Here is an 18,912-nt window from a genome sequence, read left to right as displayed (position 1 = left end):
TTGGGGCAGCCGGTGAAAGTTGAAACCAGGCTGTAATTACCTTTGGGGGGGGGGGAATCTGTGGAAGACCACCTGTATGGAGGTCTTGAGAGAAATTGAGCTGGAAAGTTGATGCCTATCCTGTGGAAGAGGCCTCTTTTCAGTGTTTGTAGGAAACAGGTATGAAAGGAAAGTGAAAACCACTGTAACAGAGACTAGCATCTTTTATTGATCTGTCAAGCCACTCCAGGAGGCTATTTAGCCAAAAAGCAGAGTAAAAAACATTCTGGCTCAAGCAGTTTTATTTTAAATCAACATAAGCAAGGAAAAGAAATTGCACAGTCACACTAAAACCCTTGACAGGAATGATCCAAGTCTCCATTGCAATTTTTTTTTTAAAAAAGTCAGCCCATTCTTTTTATTTTTATGTACTTCATTTCATTCACACACAGCAATATCTTGGTAACAAAAAGGTGCTCTACCTTGATAGGGTGGGTGGGGACAGTTGCTTCCCAGTTGGAGAAATGACTGGTTCATTGCAGACTTGGGGCACCAAGAAAACATCTCCCCATATTGCTGGCAGAGGACTAACCACTCACCTCTACCGCTGCCTTATGTGGAGAGATGAAATATTAGCGGATATTATTAATATTAGTTAATTGGCCAATATTAAATATTGGATGGGATTCTTGAAGATGGCCCTTTTCCCCAACAAAGTTAGTCTCTGTCCCAAGCAATCGCTGAAGTGACCGTTCTTTTACAAGCCACACACCTGCCTTCCCTCCAAATGACGAACACTGACCCAGAATTCACTTTCCCAGCACCACTTAAACGTGCAAGAGCTCTCAAGCATTATGGAACAGACTGAGCCACACTCACATTATTCAACAAACACATGAAACACTGACCTGTGAAGCCTGAGGGGTGGCGGCGGCAAGAAAGAAGATGTTTCCCCCCACACTTCCCTATAAGCCCTGTTGTCTCGTAACAGCACAGGCAAATTGCTAATGAACAACTTTGTACTTTCACACCTCTATGAACCAAGCTTGAAGGAATTTAAAGGCAATTTAGCTTAAATATAAAAATAAAGTTTCGCTTTGTTAAAAAATGTTTAAATATTTTTTTTTAAATTTAGAATTAGGCAGGCTCACGCACACATTCACACCACTGGCAGCTGGCCTGACTTCCAAGAACAAAACTGGCTGAGAAGAACCGTTTTGGTTGCCGAGCTGCTTGTCTACCCGCAATGGCTGACTGCTGTGATTCAAGCTCTTTTTAAGTTGAAAAAAAAAAAATCAGATTTCAGCCAGAGCCCCACGGGGCTTATGATTTTACTCTTCCACCTTAGAAACATTTTTCCTCCCTACTCCAAGACCCAGCACAGAACAAGAACTTCCCACAAAGTCCTGGAGCCACCAAACATCAGAGAGGCAACCTTCCCGTCTTCCTCTGAAGGCTTTGAGTCCAGACCCAAGTTGGCACTTCCAGCCTTCCAAGTTGAAGTCTTCACACTTCATTCAGCACATGTAGCCATGCAGTGACTGTCCACACCCAATTAGGCAGGGTTCGTCTCCGTTGGAGACAGGTACCCCGAAAAATGTTTACAACAAGTCCGGCATTACCAACATGCCGCCACACATACAATTCAATTCTTCCTCCAAACTCAATTCACAGAGCAATAAAAAAAGAACACAAACATACTGTGAGCAAAACACAGACATCTGAAGGGAAGGAGAGGGGAGGGGAAGGGGAAAGGCTGCATAAATGAAAAGCTGTAGGGGTGAATGGCACTGTCTTCCAACGCTCATGGAAGAAGCATACAAGTGGGGGAGATCCCCCTGGGCCTCTGATGCCAAGACGTTTCTCCATTTCACGTCGCCATCCAACCACTTCTCTGCTGTTAGGCTCTAGCCGCAGCTAACAATGATTAACGTCCCAACTCAGTTAAAACCACACGAAGCCAAAAGGTTTTGGCAAGAAAGGGTGACTATTCCAATGGGACCGAGGGGTCTTACCGTGGACTATGTTTTGATGTGAATTTGGATCAAGGAAGCCCTGGAGATTCTCTGGAAAAGGCTTCCAAAGAGGGAAGAGATTGAGGATGGGAACTAACAATTGGTTTCAATCAGAAATATTTAAATGTCTAAAAGCCAAATACTTTCCCCAACACCCTACTCCCTTCACTAAGCAGCCAAAAAAGGATGAAGTTAAGGGCAGAGAAAGAAAGGAAGATTAATGGAGAGATCCACATGGAGAAGGGACAATAGAGGATATGTACATTTTTTTCATCCAGACTCAGCCATAGACTGTTCAAGTAAAAAGGGCTTAGTTTCTCCTATCCCGTTTGAAGGGGTAAAAATCACTCTTTGATCCAGAATAGCTTCCTGTGGTTGTTAGAGAAAAGAAACTCCCAGGACAGTCCAGCTGAAGACGCACACCAGAATAAGTCTTCCTTGGGTAGTATTTAGGAGGATCTGACAGCAGTTCAACTGGGAGTTGAAGTCCAGGCAGGAAGCTGCTCCTGGTTACTTTTTACGAGTATGCTGCCTCCGGGCCTGCAGCCGTTGGCGGGTTCCTGTCTTGGATCCTGCTCCAATGGAGAAGGTGGGTATCCCTGCAGGGACAGAAAAGCAAAAGGTTTTCACAGAGGTGGTTTGGGCATAGAAAGTATATCAAATAAGGGTTGCATAACATGCTACTCAAAAGTGATTTCCAGTCTCTGGACTCTTTTGAAGAATGTGCCATCAACGTCTGATATTTGATGCCAATAATTTTAGATTTAGAACTATGATGTCAATCCTTATTTTAACAATGTATTTTGTTTTAAATCCCCTTCATCCTCAGGTCCACAAAACAAGCCAAAAAAAAAACCCTGTTCTATAGTGATTTAACTATCTCTGTCTGATCCCTGCATTCTAAACGTTGCAAAAGGATTGCCCGCCTAGTAAACGGAATGGCCCCCTGCCCACCAAGTTCCAAAATCCTTACCAAAAGCAGTAGGTGTCACTCCTCCAAAGGTGGGGGTGATGGGTGTTCCAAGGGAAAAGTTGCAGCTCCCTACTGTGCCACCACCTGGAGTAGGTGTACTTTGCCCAAATGTAGGTGTGGGAGTTCCTAACCACAAAGTAGTAGCAAAATGAAGGGTCTATTAGAGAATGAGTTCACATTATGGAGAAACAAGATCACTAATCCCTGCCTGACATTGTCAGGGATACATGCATGACAGGGACTACTTTCTCTGAATGTCTTATACAAAAGACAATTGTTTTACCCCAATACAAGAGCACCAAAGGGGTCTATCAGCCCTTTCCTCTCCTGCATTCTACTTTTCAAGGAGACAGGCATTATCGGTCCAGAAATGCCTGCCTTTCACTCATTTCCTCACGTGAAACTTGCTCCAATCTATGGCTACCTAAACTGGGCTCAAGTCTCATTATCTCAATCACCTGCACTTGAAACAATGTTTGTTGTAGTGAGCACAGAGAAACTAATAGGGCTGGAGGAAATGAGACTTGAGAGACAGAAGGGAAACAGAATTTGGTCCGTGTGCATCTTCCTGAACAGAAATACGAATTCACCTACTCTCAATGGCTTCAAATATAAAGCTAGGACTTCTAGACCACGCCCTAGGAATCAAAACAGTCTACAGGAATAGTGAAACTAGAAAACAGCAATCCCTTCTCAAGAATAAGTAGGAATATTGAACAACCAAGAGGCCAAGCAAAGGGGACTCACCTCCGAATGCTGGCTTGCTCTCAGGTGTACTTGGGATGTTGAAAGCAAAGGCAGAGTTTTGGTTCTGGGTACCCAGAGGGTTTTGTGCCAAGGAAGTTCCAAAGGGTGTCACTCCGTCTGCAGCTCCGCTCTGCCCACTACCAAAACCAAATCCAACCGTGGGCACGCCTGTGCCTGTAGCACTGGCACCAACGCCAAAAGCACTGCCTGCTACACCTTGGGGATTCGATACCCCAAAGGTGAATGGAGCTGGGGCTGAACCTCCAAACACAGAGCTTCCTGTGCTTGTAGTCTGAGTGCTGGACGTGGTGGCTGTCCCAAAAGAAAAGATGGACGATGCAACTCCAAATGCCGGCTGGGAAGTATTTTTGGCTCCAAAAGATGCCAAAGGGCCAGACCCTCCAAAAGCGGTCTGCGTAGAGCTACCAAATGCTGGCTGGGCTGCAGGTTGGGCTACTGAGCCAGTGAAGCTGAAAGGAGTCCCAAAGTTCAGTGGTCCTGCAGCCGGTGGCTTGAGAGCTGCCTGCTGGCCCTCAGGGACACCTGCATCAAAAGCCAGCTGGCTTGTAACTGCAGCGTATGGAGGGGGTGGTTTTGAGGCGGCCCCAAAGGTACTGCTGAATGCAGAGGTGCAAGACCCAAAGGTCAGTGGACCCTGTGTGGTGGCTGATGGTGCTGAAGAAGCCTGTGTGGAACTGCTGCTGCCCCCACTGAAAATGCTGAAGCCAGTATTGGTTGTGGTTGTGGCAGCAGCAGTAACAGTGGGAGCAGAGTTAGTGGTGCTGGAGGGTGCCAAGAGATTGACAGTGGCGCCTGTAGAAGTAGCTTGCTTGCCAAACTGGAAAAGAGGCATGGCAGCTGTGCTGGCACTGGGTGCAGCCCCAAATAGCAAGGGCTGGGATGCCAATGTGGAGACAACAGTGGCAGGAGTGCTATTGCTGCTGCTGTTGCTGGGGGCAGTGGCAGAGGATGGAATGCCCGGCCCAAAACTGAACACAGGTTTGCTCATGGAGACAAACGTCACACTTGCTGTTCCAGGGGATGACACTGAGGTGGCAGCAGTGGCTTCTGAGAGAATAGGGAGCCCTAGATTGCTTGAGGCATTAATGGCAGGAAGGCCAGATGCTGCTGCTGGCTGAGGGGCCTGACTGAATGTGAAGGGAGATGATGATGTGGTTGTGGGCAGGATAGCAGTTGCTGGTGTGGACAGTGGCCCGAAGATAGGCTTGAATGTGCTGCTGGGAGCAACAGGAGGTGCCAAAGAAGGCACAGATTGCGCGGTGGCAGAAACCACACTGGTGCTACTTGGGGAGAAGCTAAAGTTCTCACTTTTTGCTGGGCTGCCAAACACTGGTTTGAAAATAGGCACCGTGCTGGGCGCAGAAGAAGATGGCGTTGTTGCAGCTGAGGGCTTGTCGACTGGGGGACTGGTGAGGATCCCAAAGAGGATGCTGGGCTTTGGAGCAGACGAGGGCCTGGATGGAGTGTGGCCCGGCTCAGAAGAAGCTGTCACCAAAGTGCCTGTGCTACTGGTGGGCAGGGAAGTGCCTGAAGAAGGAGAAGCAGTGGACAGGGGGACAGGTACGTTGAGTGCCAGAGGCTTAGGTGCCTCGGGGGATGTCACCGGCACAGAGGAGCTCAAATCCAGCGAGGCAGAGAAGGCTGGTATCTGAGGACTCCCTTTAGTCCCTGGAACTGTCTTGGCTGGAATGGAGAGAAGAGAAAATGGAGAAAGCACCACATTACTGTAATTAGGAGACACTGTTCCGCAGTAAACCATTAAGAAATGTTATTTATTTATATCAGACAATCTGGAATACATAAATATTATCTTCCCTCCTCCTCTTCTGTATTTATTGCAGAACAGAATTTGTTTCACTTTTTTATAGACAGAGAAAAGGAGTGATATTTCCACACTTCATCTTTCTTAAACAATCCAACCTGTCATTACAACCAGGGGAAATGCTCAAGAATCAAATTTCTTGTTTGGGAGAAATTCAAATCTAGGTACATCAAAAAGGCAAAAATATTCTGGACTTATTGGCCAGCATGGATGGAGTGTGGAGAACATTTCTTTAGGTTGCATGATAAATATTTCACAATCTATCTTATCCTCTCTTGTATGATATAGGCCATTTTGTTTGTTAATCTCTAGAAAATGGTCCATAACAGTCAGCTATTTGGCATTCAGGAGCTAGTTTAAGATTACAAATATCTAATTAGAAATTGTTCAGATATTAAGCAGAAAGAAATAGATAAAAAAACTGATTATTATTCTATAAAACTGAACATTAAAAACATATTTAAGGATTTTCCAAATTGCTCTAAATGTCCCTTGAAAAAGAATATATTCGTCATTTAAAAGAAAACCAATGAATGGACTGAATAGGTCCCTGGAGGGAATTTCTCAAAAGTAAAAAGCTTCAAAGCTGTTTCAAAGCTGGCAATCTGCCAGGCCTAAGGAGTTCAACAGTATCTCCACCATTTGAGTGGAGAACTGAGTTCAAGGGAAAGACTGCATTTTGGTCTCCAGAAACTTTGGTGGGCGAGAAGATCTCCAGTTCTTTTCTCTTAATAACCGGGAAAAATATTTTTAAACAAAGAGAACATTTTTCTATATTAAGAGGTAAGGAGCCAACCCTTTTTCTGAATGGAAAAGGCTTAAATTGCTTCTGCCTTTCCTCTTTGGCTCAAGAGGAGAAAGGGACAGCCTTGTCAGTTAAGTCTGTTAGCTGAATAGTTTCTGCATTATAAACACAAAGAATTCATGAATGTATGGGACCATCTGATTTTTTTTTTTAAGGTAAGGTTTAAGGCTATCTTTGGATCTTTGGAAAGAAAGAGAGAGAAGCAAGATTCTGTATTTTGAAACTTGTTCAGAACAATTTTTTTAATTGAACCATCCATAATATTTTAATGAACATAAATCAAAACTCTAACCCTATCCCTTTCTAGAATCATCAGATTAGACATAGATTTCTTACAGGAATCTTAGTCCTGATCCCCTTGCATTCATTCATCAACATCCAATTCTATAGGAAGCTGCTAAATACTTAAGAACAGCTTCAGAACCACCAATTTCAGAGCATAGGCCTTTATCACACTCAAATGTTCTTCAAAGACAGGCAATAAATACCCTTTTCCCTCTGAAATTGCTCACCTGCTTGTGCTGAAGAGCCCTTTCCTTCTTGCATGTTCTTCAGGCTCTCCAGAAGAGGATTGGTTGCGGCAGTAGAGATGGGCAACGACACAGGGGTTGGTTTGGTGGACATCAGTGAAAAGTTCAAAGTTTGAGATGAAGAGGTAGTCTCCACGGGTGGGCTTGGGGTGGAATCTGTTGGGAAAACTATTAGAGCTTTCTGGAAATTTCAATGTCACAAGAGTCCACCATTTAGCATCTGCTGACATTAAAGCCAACTAATGAATCTATGACTAGCAAGAACCAATAGAGCAAGCAAAGAAGATATTTTAAGACTTGCACAAAAAGAGAGTCACCATCATTACCCATTTTTAGTTTGTAAAGATAAAGATTTCCTGGTCAGTCATGTCCGACTCTAGGGCACGGAGCTCATCTGTTTCTTGACTGAGGGAGCCAGCATTGTCCAAAGACAATTTCTACGGTCATGTGGCCAGCACGGCTATATGTCAAAGGTGCAAGGAACACTGTTACCTTCCCACCAAAGTGGTACCTATTAATCTACTTGTATTTGTATGCTTTCGAACTGGTGGGTGGGCAGGAGCTAGGACAAGTAATGGGAGTTCAGCTCTATTGTGTAGAGCCTGGGTCTTGAACCTGGACTGTCAGCTCTCCAGCTGACAAGTTCAGTGTCTTTAACCACTGAGTTATCGCACCCCCTATCTAGTTTGTATAAATCTCTTATTTGGGGAGCAGACTCTTAAAAGTGCAGCCTGGAGCAGACAACAAGAACACCTACCAATGTTTTCTTCTAAGATTTTGTTGAACCACTGTAGTGTTGCTTTCTTCTCTGCATCCAAGTCTTCTGGGGTGACTGTATAGCCCAGCTGAGGTGGTGGAGGCTGCTAAGAAAATATCTTAAGCATTTGTTCTGAAGGAGCAAGACAGCACTTTTATAAATAGCACCAAACAAAAGGCAGAGGTGTTCTTCCCTTAGCTCTGGAAATGTATAAATAAACCTAAAGATTACATTACTTTAATGCTTCCCACTTTTTTCTCAAGCATCAAGGCATGTGGCGTGTTTGACTAAAGTCAATAGCTTAGCAGCACCCATCCTACTCAATTTAACTATCTTGTTTTCTTGGCTGGATATCTTATCACCTGCCATATGGTGTCTTCTGTACGTCAGCTCAACTATGGGTCAACATTTCTTATTCCTGGAAAAAAGGAGGAGGGAAAGAAAGAAGTCACTGAAGAGTTATACCAAGGCAAAATTATCTCCATGATGAGCTGAAAGTAGCTGAATCTTCCGCTTCCGCTTGCCATTGCTTCCTGATGAAGATGGTGAACTCACATAGTTGCATTTATTCTTCAAGGGCGAGTCTGAAACTGAGACCAAGTTGACAAATTATGCATGTGGCTACCCAATCAGAAGCAGCTCAGGCTTCTGCAATAGTAATTATCCATGTCTGAATGCAACATCTTTGAAGGCTTAAAAACAGACAAGCATAATATGAACACAGAGGCTACAAAAAAGTAAATAGAAAGAAATTAGGCTGATGTACTGTAAGAATATTTATATTTCGGTATTAGCAATTAAAATGTCAATATTTCCTCCAGATATCAGGAGATTCTTAAGTGTTCTTAACAGAACCTCCCAACTGATTAGAAAGCATTCAACAGAGGGAAAAAAGATAGAGAGTTAAGTCCTCTTAGCAATCTTCACAGGTAAGAACTGGGACCCAGAATATAGGTCTGAAATATTGAAACACCAGATTGCCATTATTGAACTGAGGTGATTTTTTTTTTTTTTTTACTCTGAGAAGATGCAAACTCATCCCAAGCCATTTCTGTAAAAGTCAGTCTAGAGTAGCCTGTTGTGAAACAGACATTCTTCTACCTTAACGACAATGTAATTTTTATTTACTTTTTTGCTTTAGGATCCTCTCTTCACACCCCAGGCTCAAAGCTGCACCTCAGTTTTGCTCTTCTTGGCCCATTGCATCCCCACCCCTTGAACTTACTCTTCTCTTCCTGCATCTCTTTGTCTGCTGTCACAGGCATTTGCAAGTTGGATTTCTGAGGCTCTTCTTCACTGTAGCAACAGGAGAAAGCAAGTGAAAGAGAATGCTTAATCAATTCCTCTTTTAAATTTCTGGCTCAAAGATTTGCAGAGGGGCGGTCAGAGGTAGGAGGAAGATCTGCTTCCCTCATCCCTACCATTCTTCCTCCCATATACTATTGTCATTCATTTTATGGACAGTAGCTGGCTGTCTGCCCTTTGGATGTTGGTTTGAGGATTCTCAGGGTAATGCAAGCAGACATCTTATGAAAGCAGTCACCCGAGTATGTTGCTCTGAAGACCCCCCCCCCAAGTAACAAAAAATTCCAAGCAACAGATTGCAAGACAACAACCCAAATCATTGCACACCCTCAATCATTACTAGCCCTTTCAATTTATCTAATGGTCAGGTAAGCTTCAGAAATGCATTCTGGTAAAATGTCATGGAAAATGCTTTCTATTTAAGAGCCAGTTCTTTTTTCAATAAATACATTCCCTCCTCCCCCCAATAAAAGCCCAGATAGGTTCTTGCCTATTAAAAACCACAGGCAAAAACCTTCTTTCTTGCAGAAGACGGATCTTCACAAGATGTTTAAATGCAGCAAAGATGTCTTGGTTCAGCCTTATCAATTAAACAAGAGAAGGGAGGATTCATATGCTGTATTATAGAGAGCCAATTGCTGATGCAGTGGCATCAGGCTAGAAACTGAGAGACTGTGAGTTCGAGCCCTGCTTTAGGCAAAAAGTGAACTGGATACCTTGGGCCAGTCACTCACTCTTAGCCCTAGCAAGCAGGCAATGTCAAACCATTGCCAAGAAAACTGTATGGATTTCTGCAGGCAGTTGCCGGAAATCAACACTGGCTTGATGGCACATAAAAAAAGCACATTTTGGAAAATGAGAGTATAAGAAAGAGGCCTTAAAAGAATTGTATCGTATTTGATCCTTCCAGTTTCTGATAGCCCCAAGTCTAAGGAATATCAAAAGGGTAAAGAAAAGCTGCACTTACGTGATGTTGGAGCTGGGATATCTTGCTTTCTTGTTAGGCCTTTCAGGTGTTTGAGACCGAGAGGATGCTGGGCTGGAAAGAGGAGAGGAACTTGGTCCCGTTCTCTTCCATAGCTAAAGAAGAGAAAATAAATCAAGAAGTACTATTAGAAACAAGAAGAATCTCTTTAATATCTTATTTAGGTTTTAAGCAGAACATTTACATATAAATTAACGTAATCCCTTTTGAAATCTACTTACACAGGAGTTGAATGGCAACAAGAATTTTCCGTGATTAAATGCTGCCACCTAAAACTTATACAGTTATAATAAACTTGCTTAAGAACCCTCATACCACTTTTATTCTTGAAGCACTATCCAATTACTGGCCCCCCATGACATTGTTGCTCTACTAGGTTGCCCAACTCAACTGTATCTCCTTGTTTCAGTCTCTTGGTAGTCTCTGCCTGGATAGATTGGCATTGGGTATGCTTGTTTGTTCTGAGAAGAAAGTTAGACTTACTCCCCTGACGAGTTTGCCTGAGTATAGCCATTGCAGCTGGCTACCTTCAGGTTTTGTGGAACTGTCAGCCATTGTTAGGATTTGCTGGCTATTTGATTCTAATAGGCTCTTCTAATTCTGTCTGTTGCCTACAAGATCCCTAATAATTTTCTGCAATGGCTGGTGGGTAGAAAGCCAAGGGACTTTGAACAATTCATGAGAGGCTGCATGTACTCCACTTTTATTATTTGGATGGATATATGATGAAGATATCATCCAGGTATGGATTTCCATATGTGCTCTGCAGATTCAACTATCAACTGGGACTGTCAAAGTTACTAAGATCTTAGTAAACAACTTGGATAACAATTATCAGACTGGATGAAAGGATTTAATGTAGTAGTATAACGCGCAGCATACAAATCAGTAGCAAGGTTTGTCCACCTCTGATAAATCCAACAACTAAGAAGCAACTCTAGATTCTCTTCTGATAACTTTTATTCATACTCATCAGATCCCATGAAAAGCTTGGACTGAATTCATAGATCATTTTACAATAATTTATGAGAACTGGCAAACTAAACTTCACTGATCTGCAGTCATATTTTCACATTTTAAGAGTAAAATCCCTTTATTGCCATATGTATTCTTCTAATTTGAGAACACAGATAAACTAATATTTGTATGCAGATTAATCAAGTTTTGTTCAAGAGAAGAGAATAGCCAGTTATCATCACATCTTTGTTCTGGGAAACACAACTGGGAAATACCTACAGTGTCTCATGCATTAAAGGAGTTAATCATCTAACAATGCACCTGTGAGAGACCTCTGGTGGAGCTGTATGAGCTGGCAATAGCATTGCGGAGAGAGCTTGGTATACCACCCACATACAGACTGTTCACAGAACTGAGGGAAGAAGTGCGCGATCTCTTGGAGGAGCAATCTTCTAGGCAGTGGGAAGAAGCAAGTCCCCGCTTCAGAGAGCCAGGCCTAGAAAAAGAGACAGAGATAACAGGCATGCTGCAAGGTAATTAGATGGATTTTGCAGAAGCACAACTTCCAAAGTGCAATGAAGAAACTTATCTTGTTTCTTATGGTTTTACGAGCGCAGAGACTATACAATACATTTCCAGCAGAGCCAAACTGGAATTTTTTCTCCAGGAAAAAGCCCTTGGAATTATGTTCCAGCTTTCAGAGGCCATTTATACAACTCAAAAAAAATCACCTTTTCTTCTGTAACTTCAAAGCTACAGAATGCATTCTCCCAGGAGCTGTACTCAGTCCTACCTTTGAAAGATTTGTGAAGCTACATCTCTTTAGCCAGGCATTTAAAAACATATTTATATAATTACCTTTCATACATCTAGAGCCCCCCCTAATCTCCTTCAAAGAGGGATTTTGGGTGATGTACAACATAATATAACCAGTAAATAAAACAAAATAGAAAATTAATAGTAAAATTAAAAATTAAACTTAAGATAGCCTTTTAATGTTGGATTATTAAAAGAGGAAAGGGCTCTCAAGGGACTAGCCAATCCCATGATTGTGTGATCCTGTGTGCCCCCCATGCAAGTTCGCAGAGTTTTGATCCCTTTGCAGAAGGCCAAGAGACTGGGAGCTTTCCTCATCTCTGGGAGCAGGATGTTCCATAAAGTGGGGAAAGTAGCAGAGAAGGATCTCTTCCTAGACCCTACCAGTTGAAATTCTTTGACTGATGGGGTCTTCAGCATAACTACCCTGCCTGATTGAATCAGATGGACTGATGAGATTGGCAGAAGCTGATTCCGTAGGTACCTTGGTCCTATGCCATGCAGGGTTTATAGATGATAACCAAGACCTTGAATTGGACCAGAAGCAAAATGGTACCCAGTGCAGTTTGCGGAGCAAGGGTATTGTATGTTCCCTTCTTCAGGCATCCAGCATGGCTCATGCACCCACATTCTGTACCAGTGAAGCTTCCACCTACTTTTCAGAGGTAGCCTCCTACAGAGCGCATTGCAATAGTCCAATCAGGAGATGACCAGAGATAAAGATTCCCTGTCCAGGAAAAGGCATAATTGGAGCACAACATGGAGTTGGGCAAAGGCCCTTCTAGCCATGGCCGTCACCGGAATTTCGAGCAGAGGACCACATTATGCATCGGCTTTGTCTGGGATAGTACAATCCCATCCAAGACTAAAGATGATAAATTCCTGGGTACCCTAAGCCTAACCCACTCTGTCCTACCAGGGTTCAGCTGAAGTCTGTTGTTTCCCCATCCAGATCCTGCAGGCATTGTGAAAGGAGGTCCACTGCAACACTCACTTCACCCAGGATGGATATATATATATTGGTGATACCTTACCCCATGGAGGTAGATGATCTCACCCAGCAGTTTCATGTAGATGTTGAGAAGGAATGGAGAGAACACCGAACCCTGTAGCGCTCCATAAAGGAGGGGCCATGAATTGAACTTCTCACTCCCTATCAACACCAACTGGGACTGGCCTCAAAGGAAGGAGGTAAACCAGACAAAATTGTGCTGTCCAACCCCAACTCCTCAAGTTGCCCAAAAGGATACCATGCTTGATGGTATCCAAAGCAGCTGAGAGGTCAAGGAGAATAAAGATGGAAGCACCACCCTCTATCCTGCTCCTGCCAGAAATCATCCATGAGTGTGACCAGTAATCTGACTGAAAAGATCCAGATAACCATTTCCTCCAGGATCCTCTGGAATTGCAATGTCACCATTTTCTCTACCACCTTTCCTAAAAATTCCCATTTTACCTACCTCACTAATTCATTTAACTGGGTTACACACATACTATAATCTGGATCCTTCAACTGACAGAAGTAACAACTGAGGAGAAAACGGTTTAAACATGTCCCCCAATCAACGGTCTCTTCTGCAGAATATACATGGGATCAGTTGTTAGCATTATAAAGGAAAACATTTCTCATTCTCACTTACATGGGCACAAGAGATGCAGGTGCTCCATTGGCCACCAAAGGCTCAAATGCAGAATGACCACTTCCCGTACTGTCATGGCGCCTACAGAAAATAAAAAAGATTAAAAGGATGATTTCTGGTGGGAACAAGAACATATCCTGTCTATCAGAAACCCCAAAAATCTCTGGTCCAACTGGGTCACTATAATGAACATATTCAATTCCATCAATAGGGAGGCTGATCAATCAAAGGGAGAGAAAACACATGTTGGCAATTTTCAAAAGATGAATCAGAAATAAATTTCAATTTGGAAAAATTTAATATTTTAAATATTTAAACTGTTTTTAAACTTTAAATGCCATGAGTAATAAAGTTCCAGTTCTCATTATGGCATCTGCAATACCCCTTCACTGCAGGGGAAAAAAAAATTCTCCAGGTATAGCAGTCTTATTGAAAATGTGTACAAAGTCTATGAAACAATTTATTGGCTTTATATAAATGTCCTAAAACATCAGACGATCAAGAAATACAGCTGCAGTTTCTGAAAATAAGTTATCTGTAGTCAAAATAACTGGTTGGTTTCCTAACAAAGAAAAACATACCAAATGATTGGTCCAGGCCCAAACGATTGGTCCAGATACATTTGTTATTAAGAACATTTGATATTAGATGGCTCAAAACTATACTAAGGTGCACATTCCTGTCTGCCTTTGACAGATTTTTTTCAATCATTAGCATGGTAGTATTTGGAGAAGTAAAGTGTGAGGCAATCTGATAGTAACTTACAGAAGGTACTGGGGAAAATATTGCTGCAAGCATTTTGATTCTTCTAAGCCGTTGCTTGGCAGAACAAGTCCTGACCGCAATTTGTTTACACATAAAACTGTATGTTTGCTACAAATCTATTACCTGTTTGTTGGAGTGCAGACCTTGCTAAACCTCTCATGCAGAACCTTTACAAGGGATATGTAAGAATATCTGTCTTGATCTGAGAATTAAAATACTAAAACTTTCCCTTAGGCAAACAGTATTGCTATGATCCATCTCAGAAAGTATTTTGTTCAGATTAATGTTGAGTTCCATTCAACTTTAACCAAAGCGTTTAACTACTGTGCTAATTTTCTGCAGCAACCAGAAGGAGACCATTAGCCATTACCTCTTCTTGTTTTCCTGACCACTTGGAAAGTTCTGCTCCTCCTCTTCTTCCTCCACAGCTCTCTTCCGGCTCTCTTTGAGAGCATTCAAGACAGTTTCTTTTGCGCATGGATCCAGGATAGTATTAGATGCTGAAGAGAAAGCCACAGGAGAAACCAACTGCTCCAACCTGTCAGATGAAATGGCAGTAGTCACAAAAATGTGAATTTCCTCTCATTGTCCATAGGATACCCCAGGAACTAAGTTATACCCATTCCTCATGCCCACAGGGCCTATCCAATGGAATTCTGGTTGAAAACTGGCTGAATATAGGCAGTCTGTTCACATCAGTTCAGGATTTACTTGTGACCTCACAGAACACTTCTAAGGCAATATGATGAGTCGTTAAGAAGTCATTTTAAGGCCAAGAATTGTGGAGGCTAATGACAGGAAGAATAGCTCAGTCAGTTTCACCAATCAACTAACCAAGATGTGTCCTAAGTAACTGGGCCACAAGAAAACAGCTTAAGAGACTGCCAAGCTTTCCACAATATTTACATATATCCAGGGCTTTTTTTCTCATAGAACACCCAGAATGGAGTTTCGGCACCTTTTTTGGATGGAACTTTGTAGGGTAGGCAAGGCGGACTGTATGACACGTGTGAGTTCCGGCATCTTTTTTTTTTTTTTTAAGAAAAAAAGCACTGCATATATCACTATAAATCAGGAAGAGGAATGAGAAATGAGATCACTCTAAGAGAAGACTTTTCTGCTGTCAAGCCTACAATCCTAAAAACTGCCCAAAAGCAATTAGTGAAGCAAACTCACAGTGGAGAACGGCCAATGTTGCTTTCTGGCCGAGCAATTTTCACTGTTACAGGGCTGTGGGCCATGCTAGAATGGTGAATAGATAGCCTGTTTTTCCGCCGATACTCATCCCAGCAAATTGAAGGCAGGGTTCCCAACGCAGCATATTGGGCTTGCTGGATAGGATAGCGTCGCCGAGGAGTCAGCATAAAACGAGTTGATGGACTCAGGTGATCCCTAGAAAGAATGGAGAATAAAGCATGTAATCAAAGAAAATGGAGAAATGATATAAGCAGCAAGCCTGTCCCTGTAAAAAATGCCAGCAGGAAATTCATCTCAGACCAAATATACAGCATCTTTTATATCTATTATATTCATTACTTAGTTTTGTCAGCAAAGGATACAGAAAACCAAAATGCTGTAAGTCCTGTTTCCTCATTCAGCAACAGAAAGATATTACTTCCCATCAGTTCATACTGTAAAGTTATTTTAAAGTACAAATAGAAAATCTATCACACTATTCTCAGAACATCAACCTGAAGATCAATACATCTAGAAAGTGAGAGCACTGTCTATTCAAGATAGTTTGCAGCAAACTTCAATCACAGAATTCATCCACTTATTTTTGAGTTGAATTTTTATCTAATTACCCAATTTAAGTGAAAACTGAATCACTGGAGAATGCTGATTTACAATAAGGACAGAACATCTGTCGTGCATGCATAATAGCTATTTACCTCAGTTAATATATTCAACCTGGCTTACAACCTTGAGAAAAACCTTGATTCAATAGCATGATCTATTTAGACTTCCAGCTCTCTCCCTTCCCTCACATCTGGTTTGAATACAATATGAGAAAGGTGGCAAACGTGCCATAGACACATGCAGTAAGTAGCAAGGGAATTTGAGCTTCTGCACCAGGAAACCCAGAGCACAGATGGAAGAGGAAACTGACAAGAGCTCTGATAAGGCAATGGTAATGGATGAGGGAAAAGGACAAAAGAACATCTTGGAGAATGCAGTGAAATCAAGCTAAATTTAGAATGAACTGAGAGATAAAACAATAAAACATAGTATGATGAAGATGCTGTAATTAAATTATTCCTTTTCCCCAGGCAATTTAGAGCATCTCACCTCTTCAAATCTCTGGTTTTTACTTCCCTAAAACCAAGGTCAAGCAAAACAGCAAATATCTGACCAACAGAATGAAACATGTATAGAAGAGGAAGAAAATGACCCTCAGTAAAGGGGAAAGGATGGGATGAGAACAGGGTATCCGAGGGACCAGATGAAATTGTAACAATTACCAAAAAAAAAACCCTATTAATTACAGGAAGCCCATAAAATAGGAGAAGATACAAAGTAGAAAGAACAAAAAGAATGCCGTTATGAACAGCAAAAAGTAGTCCAACTTCTATAGGAGGAATGACTTGTTCTGAATACAAGAGGATCCACTTAGAGCTCTAGCAAGCTCAACTGACTGGTCCAAAATATGCTTTGTTCCATATGCTTCTCTGTGTGTGTGTGTGTATTTTTATGTAAATATACCCACTCAAATTAGAGCATATATGCTGCAAATATGCGCATGAAGTTTGAATGTATACAGCTACATTTTCCCATACTACATACAAGCAGATGAAGAGAAGAGAAGCAGGTTCTAGCCTTATTTTCTCCAGTGATCCCTTAACCAAGTTTGAAGGAAGAGAAAGCATGTCATTGGAATATTGCTGGGTACCCAAAGAAGGAAAAACATCTACCCAGTCAAGTGCATGCTCCTCTTCCCTTTCACAGCTGAAAAACCCAAAGAACCCTGGCAAGATTGTTCCAAGTTCCACAGTTCCACCTCCATTCTGGCAGCACAGGCATACGGACATGTATGGATTGCAATGCAATCCCAGCAGGGCTCGTATTAGAAAAAAGCGGAAAGGGCGAGAGGGGCTTACCCGCAAACCTGCCCCCGCCTCCTTTCAGGCACGAGCAAGTCGGGCGAGGAGTAGCTCATGGAGGGGCCCCCGTTGGCGAGGACCGTAACGCTACTCTTGGAAGCAAAGGAGATGCGGTGGGTCAGCAAGGGGGTCCCCCTCCGGTCCTTGCTGCCGCCTAATCCCGAGGATGCTATCCAGGATCCCGCAGCCACCGCTGCCACGATCAGGGAGAGAGCAGCTCCAGAGAGGCCCAACACGAGCACCAGCAAAGAGAGCGACGCTGCTGCCAGTCCCGCCACCGCCAGCACTGCCACGGGAAAGGCCCAGGCTCCCTCCAGAAAACCGGAACCGGCAGCCACCCTTCTCCTGGTCCGCTGCTGTTGCCGCCCCCGCCGCCGCGACGGAGGCCACCAGCCCCAGCCGGGCGCCGGGCCGCCCCGAGACATCGAGGCCGCGACGGCTGTCTTCCCTCCTTCCTCTCACGGTTCCCCTTTCCTTGCCCAGCATGCACCGCGCGCCAAAGAGAGCGAGCGAGCGAGCGAGCGAGAGGCAGCCGGGCAGGCGAGCTGGGGTGGGCGTGGCCTTGAGGTTGAAGGAATTATTAGCGCGAAGAGAAAGGAGGCGTGACTCGTGGAGGCGGAGTGTCTCGTAGAGGGGGAGGCGGTTGCGGGCGGCGTAGAGAGCGAGAGAGACGTGAGGGAGCGCTTCGCGTTTACTGACTCGCGTCTGAACTAGCTAACTGATCAAAAAGCCCCCTCAGTGCGGCTTCTCTTTCCGCCCATTTCCTTCTGAAGGGAAGGAACAACTCATGTCATCCTAGATGGGAAATAAAAGCGACTGCACAAGCAAAATCCCTCCTATCTCTCACTTATTTCCAATAGGGAATACTGGAGCAATAATTTTGTATTATATCTGCTGATGACGCTTTATGTTACCGTAGTGTAAAGAGCAATTTATAGTATTGCCGAGGGCAGAGTCTCCAGCACTTTTAATATCTATCGGTAAAGTTAGTGTTTTCGAGAATTTGATTTGAAAAGCATATTTCATTGTCCTAATGAGAAACATATATAGGTTAGGTATGGGCAGAAAATGGGGAAACTGACTTCACGTTGTTGTTAATAGTGAAGTCGTGTCTGACCCATCGCGACCCCATGGACAACGTTCCTCCAGGTCTTCCTGTCCTCTAACATCTTCTGGAGTTCATTTAAGCTTACGCCTACTGCTTCCATCCAGCCACCTCATTCTCTGTCGTCTCCTTCTATTGCCCTCAATCTTTGCCAGCATTAGGCCCTTCTCCAGTGAGTCCTTCCTTGACAAAGGAAGTCTCCTCTTGCTTATTCAATTTATATTCAAAATATATATAAAGGGAAGCCGGATTGGAAAATGAGCCTGGTCGGAGGAAGAAAATTAGAAAAAGAAACACCAATGCTTTGTTGATGACACTACCCTGATGATAGCTGAAAATGTAAAGGATCTTCAAGCCAAAGTAATGAGTAATGGAGCAAAGTGAAAACACGATGGGACTAAAATATAAAGGCTGAACTAATGGCCGCAAGTAGGACAATCCGTCTTAGACAAAGATATTGAAGTGGTGGATAGCTTCTGCATTTTAGGATCAACCATCAATGCCAAAGGAACAAGTAGGTAAATACACTTCAGACTAGTTCTTGGGAGAGCATCCATGAAATCCTTGGAACAGATATTCAAATGCTGTG

The 18,912-nt window shown here is 43.1% G+C and overlaps 1 protein-coding gene across 2 annotated transcripts; it reads right to left on the bottom strand.

Annotated features, from left to right (window-relative positions):
• Positions 1-263: 263 nt before the first annotated feature.
• Positions 264-17,717, bottom strand: LOC120309207 (nuclear envelope pore membrane protein POM 121-like). Of its 2 annotated transcripts, none has more exons than XM_039346200.1 (13): positions 17,216-17,717; positions 15,294-15,509; positions 14,488-14,655; positions 13,353-13,433; positions 11,218-11,392; positions 9,922-10,034; positions 8,875-8,945; positions 8,115-8,239; positions 7,650-7,755; positions 6,875-7,048; positions 3,715-5,418; positions 2,968-3,093; positions 264-2,593 (listed from the first exon to the last, which is right to left on the bottom strand). In XM_039346200.1, the coding sequence occupies exons 1-13, from the start codon at positions 17,641-17,643 to the stop codon at positions 2,505-2,507; spliced, it is 3,576 nt and encodes a 1,191-aa protein (XP_039202134.1). In that variant the 5' UTR covers positions 17,644-17,717; the 3' UTR covers positions 264-2,504. The 2 variants fall into 2 exon arrangements, with proteins under 2 accessions (XP_039202134.1, XP_039202135.1); XM_039346201.1 differs by having other exon boundaries at positions 7,650-7,752; positions 17,216-17,716.
• Positions 17,718-18,912: the final 1,195 nt, after the last annotated feature.

The sequence above is a fragment of the Crotalus tigris genome, unplaced genomic scaffold (assembly GCF_016545835.1).
Source record: "Crotalus tigris isolate CLP2741 ecotype Arizona unplaced genomic scaffold, ASM1654583v1 scf7180000017987.690289119674:8195010, whole genome shotgun sequence".
Lineage (NCBI taxonomy): Eukaryota > Metazoa > Chordata > Lepidosauria > Squamata > Viperidae > Crotalus > Crotalus tigris.
This window is presented reverse-complemented; position numbering and strand designations above follow the sequence as displayed.

What these genes read in the sequence shown, in the direction of transcription:
- LOC120309207 (XM_039346200.1), bottom strand. Translation starts at nt 17,643, where the DNA reads ATGTCTCGGGGCGGCCCGGCGCCCGGCTGGGGCTGGTGGCCTCCGTCG. An exon ending in AACATTGGCCGTTCTCCACT is followed by an intron (nt 14,656 to 15,293) that starts GTGAGTTTGCTT and finishes TTCATCTGACAG; the next exon opens with GTTGGAGCAGTTGGTTTCTC. An exon ending in CCACCAGAGGTCTCTCACAG is followed by an intron (nt 10,035 to 11,217) that starts GTGCATTGTTAG and finishes TCTCTTCTTTAG; the next exon opens with CTATGGAAGAGAACGGGACC.